At 39.2% G+C, this 14,448-nt stretch overlaps 1 protein-coding gene across 1 annotated transcript in view; it reads right to left on the reverse strand.

Annotated features, from left to right (window-relative positions):
* The window catches only part of LOC128744772 (ras-related protein Rab-35), a 208,689-nt gene extending 195,484 nt beyond the window's left edge, over positions 1-13,205 (reverse strand). Inside the window, exon 1 of the mRNA XM_053842001.1 lies at positions 13,010-13,205. Coding sequence (XP_053697976.1) covers positions 13,010-13,061 — 52 coding nt within the window. The 5' untranslated portion in view covers positions 13,062-13,205. The remainder of the gene's footprint in view (positions 1-13,009) is intronic.
* Positions 13,206-14,448: the final 1,243 nt, after the last annotated feature.

The raw sequence follows: 14,448 nt of genomic DNA on the forward strand, positions 1-14,448 counted from the left end.
AGTAAGTGTAATATTAAAAAAATATATAAGCTTTCAAATTCAGACAAAGAGACAGATTGGTTTAAGGTAGCAGTTAGAATTGGTGGTGAAGATTTTATTATGGAACTAGATTCGGGTGCCGGGCTTTGTGTGATATCGGAAGAGTTGTACAGGCGTAAACTTTCCCAGTGGCCACTGGAGATGTCACAATTACAACTACAGCTATATTCGGGAGAGAAAATGAAAGTTCTTGGCACAGTTGCTCCGGTTTTAGAGTATAAAGGAAGCAGAAGAAGAATCATGTTTGCGGTAGTGAGAGAACGCGGTCCACCCTTGCTTGGGAAAAATTTTATGAAGGCTTTTAATGTGCAGCTGGCGATCGTAAAAAATATTGCTTGTGTTCGGGAGGGAAGGTTATCCCAGCTTCTTAAACATTATGCCAGTTTGTTCCGGAAAGAATTGGGTTGCTACACTTACGGTGAGATAAATCTAGAATTAGAAGGAAATGCACAACCTGTTTTCAAAAAACCTCGACCTGTACCATTCAAATTTCAAGCACAAGTAGCTAATGAACTGGATAAGATGGAGAATACGGGTGTTATCACGAAATGTGATAGTAGTGCGTGGGGGACCCCTTTAGTACCAGTGGTGAAACCGGATGGCAGTATTCGACTATGCGGAGATTATAAAGTCACCTTAAACAGTTTTTTAAAAGAAGTTAAGCATCCCTTGCCAACGGCGGATGAGATTTTTGTTAAGTTGAACGGTGGAAGCAAATTTTCAAAATTAGACTTATCAAAAGCATATAACCAATTTGTGCTGAACGATCGCTGTAAGGAAATGTGTTCTATTTCAACAATGCAAGGAGTCTATCGTATGAATCGCCTTCCTTTTGGAGTCAAGCCTGCGTCAGGTATAGTACAGAGAGAAATAGAAAAGCTGTTGTGTGGCATCAAAGGCGTTTCCAATTTTTTAGATGATGTAATCATTTCGGGAGCGAGTGATGAGGAACACCTGGAACGCCTAGAGCAAGTATTTCGTATTCTGGAAAAGGCCGGACTGAAGCTAAACAAGGAAAAATGCCAGTTTTTTAAGGACCAATTAATATTTTTGGGATATGTAATTACAAAAGATGGTCTCAAAAAGACCGACGAAAGAATTAGTGCAATCAGAGATGCACCAGAACCTACAAATTTGACTGAAGTGAGAGCTTTTGCAGGTTTAGTCAACTATTACGCCAAATTTGTTGCCGGGCTCGCTGATATTATGGGTCCACTGTACGGTTTGCTCCGCAAGGGGGCAAAATTCCATTGGGATATAAACTGTAAAATGGCGTTCCAGCGAATCAAAAAGGAAATCTGTAAAGATGTTACACTAGCGCATTTTAATCCGGATGCAGAACTTTATCTAACGTGTGATGCTTCTAATCGAGGTGTGTCGGCAGTCTTGTGTCAGAGAGAAGGAAATATTGAAAGACCGGTAGCTTTTGCGTCTAGAGTCCTTCATCCATCTGAAATCAACTACAGTGTGATAGATCGAGAAGCATTAGCTATTATATACGGAATCAATAAGTTCTTTTTATATTTAGCCGGTAATCACTTTTGTATTCGTACGGATCATAAACCGCTGCTGAGTATTTTTAATCCTAAAAAAGGTATTCCGGCGATTGCTGCTAGCAGAATGCAGAGATGGGCACATTTTTTATCGGGGTTCAGCTATGATATTGGCCATGTACGTTCTCAGTCCAACATCGCTGACTTTCCATCTCGATTTCCAGTGGAATCGTGGAAGATCTGGAAAGAAGAAGATTCATATTTGAACTTCATCAATTACACCGAGTTGGCGTTGGTAGATGTATCTACGCTAGCCGAGGAATCGTTGAAAGATACGCAGCTGCGAATGGTTATCCAGGTGTTAAAGAGCAACAGTGACAATACATGTCTGCCAAAGGATAACCCATATAGGAAGGTGGTACAAGAACTTTCTTTAGAAAAAGGGGTGGTTATGCGCGGTTATAGAGTGTTGGTACCGCCTAAATTGAGATCGGTGATTCTGGCTAACATTCACCAATCTCATCTCGGAATCGTTAAAAGCAAAAGTATAGCTAGGTCCAGTGTTTGGTGGCCTGGTATCGATAGCGATATCGAAAGATTTTCGCGAAATTGTTCATCTTGTTTGTTGGAAAGTAGCTCACCCCCGAGAGCACAGCTAATGCCGTGGAAACCTCCAGATAAAATTTGGAGCCGAATTCATATCGACTTTGCGGGTCCCGTTAGAGGCTGGAATTTTTTAATAATAGTGGATGCATTATCCAAATGGGTAGAAGTTTTCGCTACTAAATCCTGCACAGCACAATTTGTATTAGAAAAATTAACAGAATGTATTGCTAGATTTGGAATCTTCGACGAGCTGGTTAGCGATAACGGTACGCAATTCGTATCAAGCGAAGTACAAAACTTTCTCGCGGCAAACGGTATCAGACAAAAGCTTACGAGCCCGGGTCACCCTGCCACTAACGGCGAAGCGGAGAATATGGTTAAGACGTTCAAAGCTTCTCTTTTGAAATGCTTACGCGACCAGAACCGAAGTATTCACAGCATAATTGTCAACTTCGTAATGGGTTATAGGAAATCAGTGCACTGTTCTACTAGATTAACACCTGCTCTTATGATGCTAGGCAGAGACATTCGAAGTTCATTGGAATTGATGAATCCGCGAGAAGTACTGTCAACACAAAACGAAAAAACAGCCACTGATAATATGAAGCAAAAACAAGAATTGCAAGCGTCGTACTACCATGGTTCAAGATCGGTAACGTTCGAAGTTGGAGAAAATGTTATTGTTCGCGATTACACAAATCCCAATAAGCAAGATTGGACACCAGCAGTCATAACCAAGATACTTGGAGAGAGAAACTATCAAGTGCAACTAAAAAAATCCGATCGTCTTATTAAACGACACATGGATCAAATAAAAAAAGATTGGCGGAACTACAGTGAAGAGCAGATTAGCGCTGTTCAAAGTAATGCGGAGCAATTACAAAAGCCGCGTTACGTGACGAGAAATATAGCAGCTCGACGAGTATCGGAGTTACAGCCAGAGAGTAACCCCGTAGCTTCAACAGAACAGGTCAGGACTCACGCAGATGCGGAGGAGCATGAGTTTACACCAGTTATACACTCGTCCCCCGCGAAGCTGTCTCAAAGAAATGGTGGGTCGTTGATGATGGAAGAATCTAGTGAACCGTCATTTACTCAGGATACACCGGTTCAGTCAGCAAACAATACGGAACTGTTCGAAAGCTTAGAAGATTCTTCAATCATTGTTGACAAAGCAGAAGGGATGGTTCAGAGCAAAGTAAACAATGATCAGTTTATATCAGACGATAGTGACGAGGGGCTAGAAGTAGGAGGTTTTGAAAGAGGATACTGGAGATTAAGAGACGCTAAAGGCAGAATTTTAAAAAAATAATTAATGTATACCTTGTTTCTGTTTATGTTGCAGATGCGTTTTATTGAAGTTTAATTACTCTGTAATCTTAGTGTGAGGGTGTGAAGTATACATTTATATCAGTGCAAAAAGAATAGTACACACACACGTACGATACTGGCCCCTTGAGACTGATGTATGTGAGAGAAACGAACAACGAGCTCATTCGTGTAACACCTATTAATACGTTCGGTCGATATATACGAATAAATAATATGATTTCTAAATACGTCGATTAAACCTTTTTGATTCCCTTAAAATACCTTACAGTAAAGAATGACCAGCCCAGATTATTATTCAAATATGATTATGCGTAGCTTGACATGTTTCAATAATCTTACTTCAACTCGCTTGTGAGCTTTGAAAGGGTTATTGAGTACAAATAACATTAAAGCCAAAGCCTGTTCATCGCAAATATGACGTGTCATTCGAATGTCTTCGAATCACTTTTGACATGAATGTCAACTGGCACGTAAGTTAGCGGCGTCGATTCACTGTCTTTTGCTCCGAGAAGGTTTTACTAGTTTACTTTCACAGCTTACCGCTTGTTACATAACAGAAAATATGGCACACACGCAAAAAATTCTACTTTATTTGTATGAGAATCCTTATCCTCTTACCACAGGGGTGAGGGGTCTCAAACCATCATAAAATTAATTCATGCCTCCAATACTACCATATATTAAATTTGGTTCCATTTGCTTGATTAGTACTCGAGTTATGAGAAAATTTGTATTACATTTGTATGGGATCCCCCCTTCTTAAAGAAGGTAAATGTCCTAATTCACCATAGTAAAGATCCTGCCTGCAAAACACCTTCCATGTCAAATTTGGTTCCATTTGCTTAATTAGTTCTTGAGTTATGAGGGAATGTGTGTTTCAGTTGTATATGAGCCCCCCTGTTAAAAGACGAATGGGTCTCAGTACACCACAGAAAAAACCATGCTTTCTAAAACCCCCATATGCCAAATTTGGTTCCATTTGTTTAGTTCTAGAGTTATGAGGAAATTTGTATTTTATTTGTATGGAGCCCCCCCCCCCTCTTAGAAAGGGAAGAGGTCTCAGTTTATCATAGAAAAAATTCTTACCTCCATAAACCACCACATGGTAAACTTGGTTCCTTTTGCTTGATTAGTTCTCGAGTTATGAGGAAATTTGTATAGTATTTGTATGGGAGCCCCTCCCCCCTCCAAAAGAGTGGAGGGGTTTCAATTCACCATAGAAAAAATTCTTGCCTACTAAAACCCCCACATACCAAAGATTCCATTCGCTTGATGAGTTCTAGATTTATGAGGAAATTTGTATTTCATTTATATGGGAGCCCCTCCTCTTAGAAGGGGAAGGGGTCTCAGTACATTATAGAAAAAAATCCTGTCTTCTGTAACCCCCACATGCCAGATTTGGTTCCATTTGCTTGATTAGTTCTCGAGTTATGAGAAAATTTGTGTCTCATTTGTATAGGAGCCTCACCTTTTACGCCCTCCTTGAAATTGCTCTCTTATCCCCGCATTAAATTGCTGATCTTTTTATCTATCCGACGACATATAAATTGTTCAGTTTCGTTCAGTAGTTTAGTACTTATTAGCATTTGAAATCTTTCATTCAAACGTTACACTTCTATTTTCCTTCTACCCAGTCCCAGTATAGTAAACAAAGATGTAGTCCTACGTCAAAAAATTCTGTAACAAGCATTAAATATATTTCTTAAACAAATGGTTTTCTGCACAATAACTTGGCCTTCTTCAAGAAGCGAGTGAAGGTTTAAAACTTCTCTAATAAAAGAATGGCTTGCCCCCCCCCCCCCCCCCAGGCGAAAATCCTGGCTACGTCACTGCCTGTGCCCCAATTCGGTACTACATGGTTTATAAAGCCGATGACTGTTTTGGGATTTAGGCTCCACACCTGATATGGAGTAAGAAGGAAACTTCCTAAGAAGTTGTGCCTTGATAATGCAAGAGCTCCGCAATAGCAGAGCAGATGCACTGAACTTTCAGGTTCAGAGTTGCAAAAGCGGCAGGTATCGGATGATACCTTGCCGATATTCTTTAAATGATAAAGAGCGGGGCTGTGTTCATACGAGTTAAATGGAGTAGTTTTTTATCTACTGCAGGGTTTGAGTAGATAAACTGTTTAGCTTGTCTACAACGTCGCTGATGTATATTCCAACCATAACACGATTTAGAAATCGTGGATGGATGTTTGTTATATCAAGACAGGGTTGTAGTTCCGCAGCAAATGCAAAGAGGGATTTGGAAAATTTTACATGCCAATTATGCAGGAATGATGAAGGTGAAACAATTAGCTAGAAGAGAGGTATATTGGTTTGGAATTAATAAGGCTATTGAAAATTTCGTAAGGGTTTGCGATGTCTGCTGTAGTATGGCAATAGTGCCAAAAGCAAAAATAGAATCCAAATGGGTTTCAACAACTAGGCCTTTCAGTAGAATTCATATAGATTTGTTTTATTTTGAACATCAGGTATTCTTGTTAATAGTGAACAATTACTCCAAATCGATAGAATTAGATTGGATGAGGAATGGCACCGATACAGGAAGTCTTAAAAAGGTTGAAGGCTTATTTTGCAAGATTTGGGTCTTGGTGTCAGACGGGGGTCCTCCGTTTATTTCACACAAATTTGTAGCGTTTTTGGAAAGACAGGGTATAAAGGTATTGAAAAGTCCGCCATAAAACCCGTCTAGTAACGAACAGGCGGAGAGATATGTAAGAACGGTTAAGGGGGCATAGTACTTTTTACACCATATGTTTTGCCTTATTTCAAATATTATCGAATATCGAATATCGAAAAAAGGATGGGTTAAACACTAGATAATTTTGTTGGCTTTAAAACAAAAACAGAATCATGAGAATTGCTTGAGTCGTTCTTGAGATATTTATGGTACCGACTTTCAAAACCTGGTTTCGAGAAAAACGGCGTTGAAGTTTTTATTCACTGTGTAATCGCTTCAGACATGCGCGGTACAAATAGCTATAACTTTGTCAATTTTTGGAATTCATCCAAATGACTTCAAACACATATGGTTAAAATGTTAATCTTTCGAAATAATCAATAAAAAATTTCAGTTTTTAAAAATTAAGTTTTTAAGGGTTTAGTTTAAAAGTTTTTAGTTTAGTTTTTTAGTTTAAGTTTAAAAGTTAAGTTTTTAAGGGGGAACCCTACTCTGGAAGACTGAAAAATAATAGATTTTCGTAAATTTTTTTCAGATGCTAGAATTATAGTCAAGTGTTGGGGTATTTTGGTTATTGGTTAAGGTATATTTTAAGATATATTTTGTATTTTTTGGATACCAGAATAGTGATTATTATGCTGGTGGCAGGTGGGCGCGTGAATGACATCTAGAAATAGTTCTTTACTGGCGGTACGTACCGGGAACCAACGGAATATCGTAGAACGGATGTCAAGGGTGCTTTTGAAGCTTTAGGTTAATACCTAAATTGTTACGTAGCGGTGAAAATTCGAAAAATTACCGAAATAGCCGCAATTTTTTCAAAAGATGTGTTTTTTTCATCAAAAATCGCCAATTAAAAGCTCATAAAAAATTGATTGAAAAAATGAGATATTAAAAAACGGCTACGTAACAATTTAGATAATTCATTTTTACATGCTGGAAAAAAATTTCAACCAAATCGGTTCTCTAGATTCTGAGATACACGTACCGCCAGCTAATGAAACATGGTTTTGGAGAAAACGCGTTCAAAGTTTCGTACAGCAATGGACTTCGCTTGAGGTGACTCCACAATATTATACAATATATAAATGATGGTTATTTTCCATCAGAAAAAATTTTCAGTTATACACCTAAGACGATTATTGATTTGATTAATCCAAAAAAGCATTATCGGAGACAAATGTCTGCAGTGCCACACTCAAATGTTGATGAAAATTCCTTACTCAAAAAGGGAAGTAAACCTACTAATGAACGTACTAACGACAGGTTTAATGATCTGATGGAGGGTGACAGTGTGATATAAAAACCACAACCCTTACAATCATTTCAGATGGCTGAAAGCAAACTATTTAAAACGTTTTTATGAAAACACGTTTCAGATAACGATTGGAAGCGTTCCTCTACTGGCGCACAGAAACCAATTTAAGTTACCTGACATAACGATAGAAGGGCCTAAAGTGGTTACTTTGCTCAAACAACCTGGAGAAAATGAGGGGACAAAAAGATACGCAAGCATGGAGGAAGAAACCGAGTTCACGGGATTGCCTGAGCTCGAAGTGCATGAGCGAGGCATAAAAAGAAAACTACTAAAAACTAAAAGAAAGAGGATAAAGCGTTTAAGAAAAGATCAAAATTTCATTTATAATTAGGTCAATACCTAAAGGGTTCATTATTACTCATTATTTTAAAAGTTTAAAATAAATCGTTAAAGCGATAATGAAATATTAGACTGTATTTAAAAAAATTAAAAAAGGAGGTGCTATGGCATACGCCTATTTGAAAAATCATTGCTAAAATGCGTAACGTCTTGTTATGTACTCGGTTTATATAAATAATACGCTTTAGTTGTGCTTTGAAATTTAATATTGAACAGAAAGAACTTAAGTTAGTGAACCTATCTTTTTAGCCGTTTAGTTCCGGATACTACACACTTAAAAATCTCGGCAAAGTTTGCCGAGATTTGGACAGCCGAGCGTTCGGTAAAAATTTCCGTTTTGCAAATCGACGTTTACGGATCGTTACTAACGTTTGGCATCATAAAAAATTTTACCGAACGTTCGGCTGTCCAAATCTCGGCAAAATTTTGCCGACTTCGGTACTTTATTTTAAGTGTGTAAGGCTTAGTTGTTCGCTGTACTTCTAATTGGGAGTTTGGTCGTTTTGTTGGCTGACTGGCGTTGGATATTGTTCAGGTAAGATTCCCTAGACCTGGGGTAAAACCCCTCTTACCGAGTTGGACTTTTACTTAATTTATGTATTAAGTGTCTATCGCTGCTAGAGCGGAATGATAAAAATAAATAACTTAGCTGGAGGCATTATCGCTTCCAGAGGTAGAGCAAACAAGCTGCTTAGCAAGACGCGCCAACGATGTAATCAAATAAACATGCCAGCAGAACGATCCATCTGATCGGGAGTAGGAAAATCAGAATATAAAAAGGAATCTGAAAAACCATCTCGCGCATGGATTATGTACTGATTAGACTATTTGTTTAGGGCATGAAAGATTAAGCCACTCCCATTTGTCGCATTTAGAATTTCTTTCTCTTTTTATCGTTAGGACGCAATGAGGAGTGTTCAAACAATTATAGTGTTTTAGGATAAGCGCCCGTTAGACTCCAGAAGGAAAATAAATGAAAATTATGGCTATTCGAAGAAAAGTCTGGTATCTAAAGGGACATAGTATATAAGTCAATTTTTCTGGGATGCTTTACATAAGTATCCATCGATTATTCAACGCGTAGCTTTAAGACGACAATTGTAACTTTTTTCAATAAAGTTAAGTTTTCCTGGGAACAGTTTCCCACAGTAGTCAAGTGAATTAATCAGCACGATAAGCAAGTGAATATCACATCCAATTTCTAAGTACGGCCTAGTCGGAAAAGGACTTTGGGCAAGCAGGCAAAACCACCGGCTAAGACCATCTTTAGCTAAAATAAATGTTGCTCGCGACAACAGTGTCTTTGTTCAACGAGCTCTAACGAATCGTAACATAAAAGGTACATGATTCGCTCTACCAATCTGTCAAGTCCATAATATCTGCAGAACAACACGGCTTCATGAAAAACCGTTCGACCACTACAAACTTGCTAAGCTTTGTATAGACTATTGTGGATAAAATCGAAGAACGACAACAAATCGACACTGTGTATGTTGATTTTACCAAGGCGTTTGACAAGGTTCCACACACTCTGGCGGTTGAAAAGTTTAGGAGAATGGGACTACCTGAGTGGCTGACAGAATGAATTCTGTCGTATCTGACGGGGCGTAGCTCAACGGTGAGAGTTGGCGGGGCGTGCTCTACTCCATTCCAGATTCAGCCCGGAGTTCCTCAAGGCAATGTCTTGGGACCTTTGCTGTTCGTTCTTTTCATCGACGTTCTTTGCGGAAAATTGAAATCCCCGAAACTGTTATATCCTGATGACCTCAAATTTTACCGTGTAATCACAACACTAGCAGACTACTGTGCGCTCCAAATGGATGGACATTGACGCGCTCATTGAATGGTGTAGATTGAATGGGATGAAAGCTAACGTCAACAAATGTTGCATAATCTCATTCACGATGGTACGAGTGCCGATTGTTTTTGATTACATTATGGAGAAAACAAGCTTAGAACGTGAAGGCGTCGTGAAGGACTTGGGGATTCTCATCGACAGCAAACTGAAATTTGTGGAAAATATCTCTGCCGTTATGGCTAAGGCATATGCAATGTTAGGTTTTCTGAGAAGGAACACCAATTTCTTTGTTGGTGTTTATAGCCTCAGAACACTTTACTGCTCGCTCGTACGCAGTGTTCGCGAATATGGAGTGCAAGTTTGGGCATCATACCATGCTGTTTACATCAACAGACTCGAACGAGTACAAAAGCAGTTCATCCGATACGCTTTGCGGAATCTTAATTGGAGAGACCGAACAAACCTGCCACCATATGTAAACCGGTGTATGCTGATCAACCTACCGACGCTGGAAAGTAGACGAATACTCCTCCAACCATGGGCGTAGCGACGGGGGGGGTTTTGGGGGTTCAAACCCCCCCCAGGAGAAAATTTGTTATACACTTTCAAGCTTGAAATTTCACAGCCAGCTGTTGTTTAAAGTACAGGAAAATGTACGGGGCTGATTGTACGATCTCCGTCGGCGTCGTGAACTTAGAGCCGTGGTGGTTTGTGCTGTTTTAAGCCCCATTTAATGCGACCTTGGGTTACTCGTCGCCCATTTTCCAGGTATCTCTGAAGTCGCAGTTTTTTACTTAAAAAATAAAAAATGTCGCTTTAGACCTGGACGAGCCATCTCGCACGTTGAGTCGCTATGTGCCGGTGCCGGTGGGGTTGTTGTATAGAACCCTTTTCCTTACGACGTGACTGGTTCACTGTACTTTACTGACTTTCGCCAAATGTACGTTGGTAATCTTTCCGAGCAGTGTATGTTACCCTTCATTCATACACCTCCGCTACTCTTCGCTTTCAGCTTGTACTTCGTCAAATGTCGTCCGCAAAGGCGCGTAAGTCTCCCGTGAGCATGGTCTGTCGGTCTAATAGGGGGTTTGTGCATTGTCAGGTTCCTAAGGTAGCTTATGTCTCTTAATCGCAGCGTTTGGCGAAGCTCAAAGTAGGCCCGTTGTCCTGCTTGAATATGCCACTGGATCTCCTTATTTGTGTTGTTATCCGCGGCTACCAGCGATCCCACATACATGAGCTCATCTACGACTCCTGGTTCGTCACCGTCAACGATTACCGTCCGCGAAAAAAGCACGTTCGTCTCATTTGGTCCGCATTAAATCAGACCAGACTAAATCGCAAAATTTAAAAGAATGAGTTAATGACGAATTAAAGAATTTTCTGAGCTACATTTTACTCTAATAAGACTACATAAATGTTGCAAACAGTCAGTGTTATGAGATGATTTCGAACAATTGATAGCTACAAACCATACAGAACAGCAAATTTTGAACGCGTTTTTCTCGAAATAAGATTTTTGTCACTTGGCTCGGTCTGACTTAACAGCGACCATTTGAGCTATTATCATTCATGTATTTGGTCTACGCGTTGATTTAAATCCCAATCCTGCTAGGTTCCGCCTTCAGTCTAGCACAGATGGTCGGTGTTAAGTCAGACCGAACCAAGTGACAAAAATTTGATTTCGTGAAAAGTCAAAGTTTGCTGCTGCTGTGTAGTTTAAAGCTATCGATCGGTCGAAACCATTTCATATCTCTGGCTGTTTGCAACATTTGTTTGATCTTATTAGAGTAAAATGTAGCTTACGAAATTCTTAATCGTTTGCTGTCATTAACTTATTATTTTAAATTTTGCGACTTGGTCCGGTCTGATTTAACACCGACCAGATGGCCTTCGTCGTGGCAAAGTTTCTGTCACCTGCTTAGCCACCTGGCAAAGTCATCTGCTTAGCCAAGAAGTTTGCTACATTTACTGAGAATCAAACCTCTCTTTTTGAAATCTGATCGTCGGATCACCTTACGAGCGATGTCGAGAATCATACAGCATAAGTTGTTCTTCAGCACACTCGCTGCGTCTTGAAGAGACTCAGTTCTATGGATTTTAACAGCCGAGATTCGAACATACAACGTACCTCAATGCAATGCTTTCTAAGACTTGATCCCTCTTCATCGACAGACTTCGCAGTCGGCTACTACCGTACAGGACAGTTACCGGGCTAGTACAAAAATCCTACTGACTCTATCTAGCAGCACCGCCTAGTCGAGATTCGAACATGCGACGACTGGTTTGTTAGACCAGCATCGTACCTCGAAACCAACTAGGCGGCATTTGTCTGATGCAGAACACTCAATTTCAACCAGAATAGTTTTTAACTGAAAATAATACTCCATTTCCTGAATAAGCTGCTTACAGTTAGGCTATGTCAGATTTGTCTTGGTAAAACCCCCCCCAAGGAACTTTTCTGGCTACGCCCATGCCTCCAACGTATTATAATATTCGACGTGTTAGAAGATAGCATTGACGGTCCAGCTATTCTTGAGAAACTACGATTCAACGCACCGTCACGAGTGATGCGCCAATCTGAGTTCTTTCGACGATCGACTCACCGCGCGGCCTGCGGAAATAACAACCCGCTGTAAATTTGTTGTAGTCGTTTCAACGAAGTTTGTTTGTTTGATTTTAGCATGTCAAAATATGTGTTTAGATTAAGGATTAGCGGTTATTAGTACTAAGTAACATGTCTGTGCGGTTTTTTTTTATTATATCGAAGATGAATAAACAAATATATACCAATTTGATATCTGTGCTTGGAAAGTAAGCCAAAACAAGTACGAAGATTCCTCGTCTCAACTCTCAACAAGATTTTTTAACTCCGCGATTAAACGCCTGAAAGAGTGACAAAGCCCCCTCGTACCAACAAATTTCTGTCTGTGTTAGGGAAGTGTGCCAGAAAAATTACCAAAAGTCCTTTGTCAAAGAAGATCGCAAATTCTTTACGACGAGACGATTAAACCGAGGCGAATTTTATATCTGTGTTGTAATCGTTGTAATTGTAAAAGTGCGCTACAGATGCATAATGTTCGGTTTTAATGATTCGGTATGGATACGCATGTTTGTTCATGATACGCATGAATGATTACTTGGATGGATACATGCTACTATCACTACACTCAAAATATTCTGCACATAACTAATAGTAAATTTCCATATGAAATTCCCCATAATTATCATGAGCCAAAAATATATATGCGAAAATGCTACACCGTACTTTATAAAATGTTTACTTTTGTCAATTAAAGTAACATTTAAATCCACCGCATCAACACATCGCTACATCGAAAGTTTTTATACATATGATGATCTGATCGTAAGGAGTTCAAACGTTATGACTAAACTTACCACTATCGCCAATTATGAGCAGCTTAAATAAATGGTCATACTCGCGGGCCATGTTTATATCGTACGGCTCCGTGATATTTTAGGTACTGGAAACACTTTCCACACGTTATCTAGATTTAATAATGATACAACCGGGCTTCAAATCACGAACATTTTAGTAATTCGTTTCCAAAACTTAGGTTAAATTTACGTATGACTAAAAAAATACAAAAGAAAAAATGTTTTGTCAATGATAGTGAATAACAAGGTAAGCAGAATCTGCACGCAAAAAAATAATTTGTAAATATTACGCTCTTCACACTCAATTGGACTGCACAGTCATAAAGTGCAACCTTCAAAACTGTGATGAAAATTGTGCTACTGATAATATCGCTAGTAATCTTATATCGATAAAACCATCAAACTTTATCGTCACGGAAGAGTATCGAAAATTGGAGGGTTTAAAGTGAAATCTCGGGTACTTTTTCATTTCGACGTATCTGCAAATGAGAGACTCTCTTCGTGTCTCCTCTCTTTCGCCGTTTACGGCGATACTAATGCATTTTGACACATCAGCTTTGCATAAATCAGTTGCCGGAGTCACTACCTAGCCAAATGTTTTGAAAATTTTGTTTTCAATGCATTAGTATCGCCGTAAAAAGCGGAAGAGAGGAGACACGAAGAGAATCTCTCATTTGCAGATCTTCTTTTTGGCTTGTTATTATTTTAACATTTTTGTTCTATTTCTTACGTATTTTTGCTTATACTGTCATATTATCGTTATTAATTATTAACGATAAGAAAACTTTATCAATAATCGTTATAGATTTTGATCGGCATTTCCCATCATTACAACTCTCCCATCTGAGCTGACATTTGATTTAGCAGTGGCGCCAGTATCAGTTGTAGGAAAAGCAAATAGTATTTAATTTTTCATTTATTTCATATATGCTGCATATTTGTTCAAATTATGAAATATGCGCGGAATTATGTATTTAGAAACTATTTTTTTATTATTCGTAGCGTCGATAACAACTCTACGTAAGCATTAGAATTCAAATACCGTGGACCCCCGTTCGTTTGACCATTTTTAATCTGAACACTTTTTAATTTGAACCCCGTTGGTTTGCACGACCGCCCAGCCCAGCTTCGAGGTACGATGCTGGTCTAACAAGCCAGTCGTCGTATGTTCGAATCTCGGCTAGGCGGTGCTTGCTAGTTAGTGTCAGTAGGATTGTTGCACTGGCCCCGTAATTTTCCTGTACTCTAACAGCTGGCTGCGAAGTCTGTCGATAAAGAAGGGTAATGTCTAAAGACGGTATAAACCCATGGCTTTGCTTTTTTGGTTTGCACGACGTGCAAATTAAAAATGGTTAAAATGGTTCAAATGGTGTGCCGATGCTGTACCGAAAGTGCCGAACTGCAAGATTTGTTAAATTCGTTATAATCTAATAGATCTG

The sequence above is a fragment of the Sabethes cyaneus genome, chromosome 3 (assembly GCF_943734655.1).
Source record: "Sabethes cyaneus chromosome 3, idSabCyanKW18_F2, whole genome shotgun sequence".
In the NCBI taxonomy this organism is placed as follows: domain Eukaryota; kingdom Metazoa; phylum Arthropoda; class Insecta; order Diptera; family Culicidae; genus Sabethes; species Sabethes cyaneus.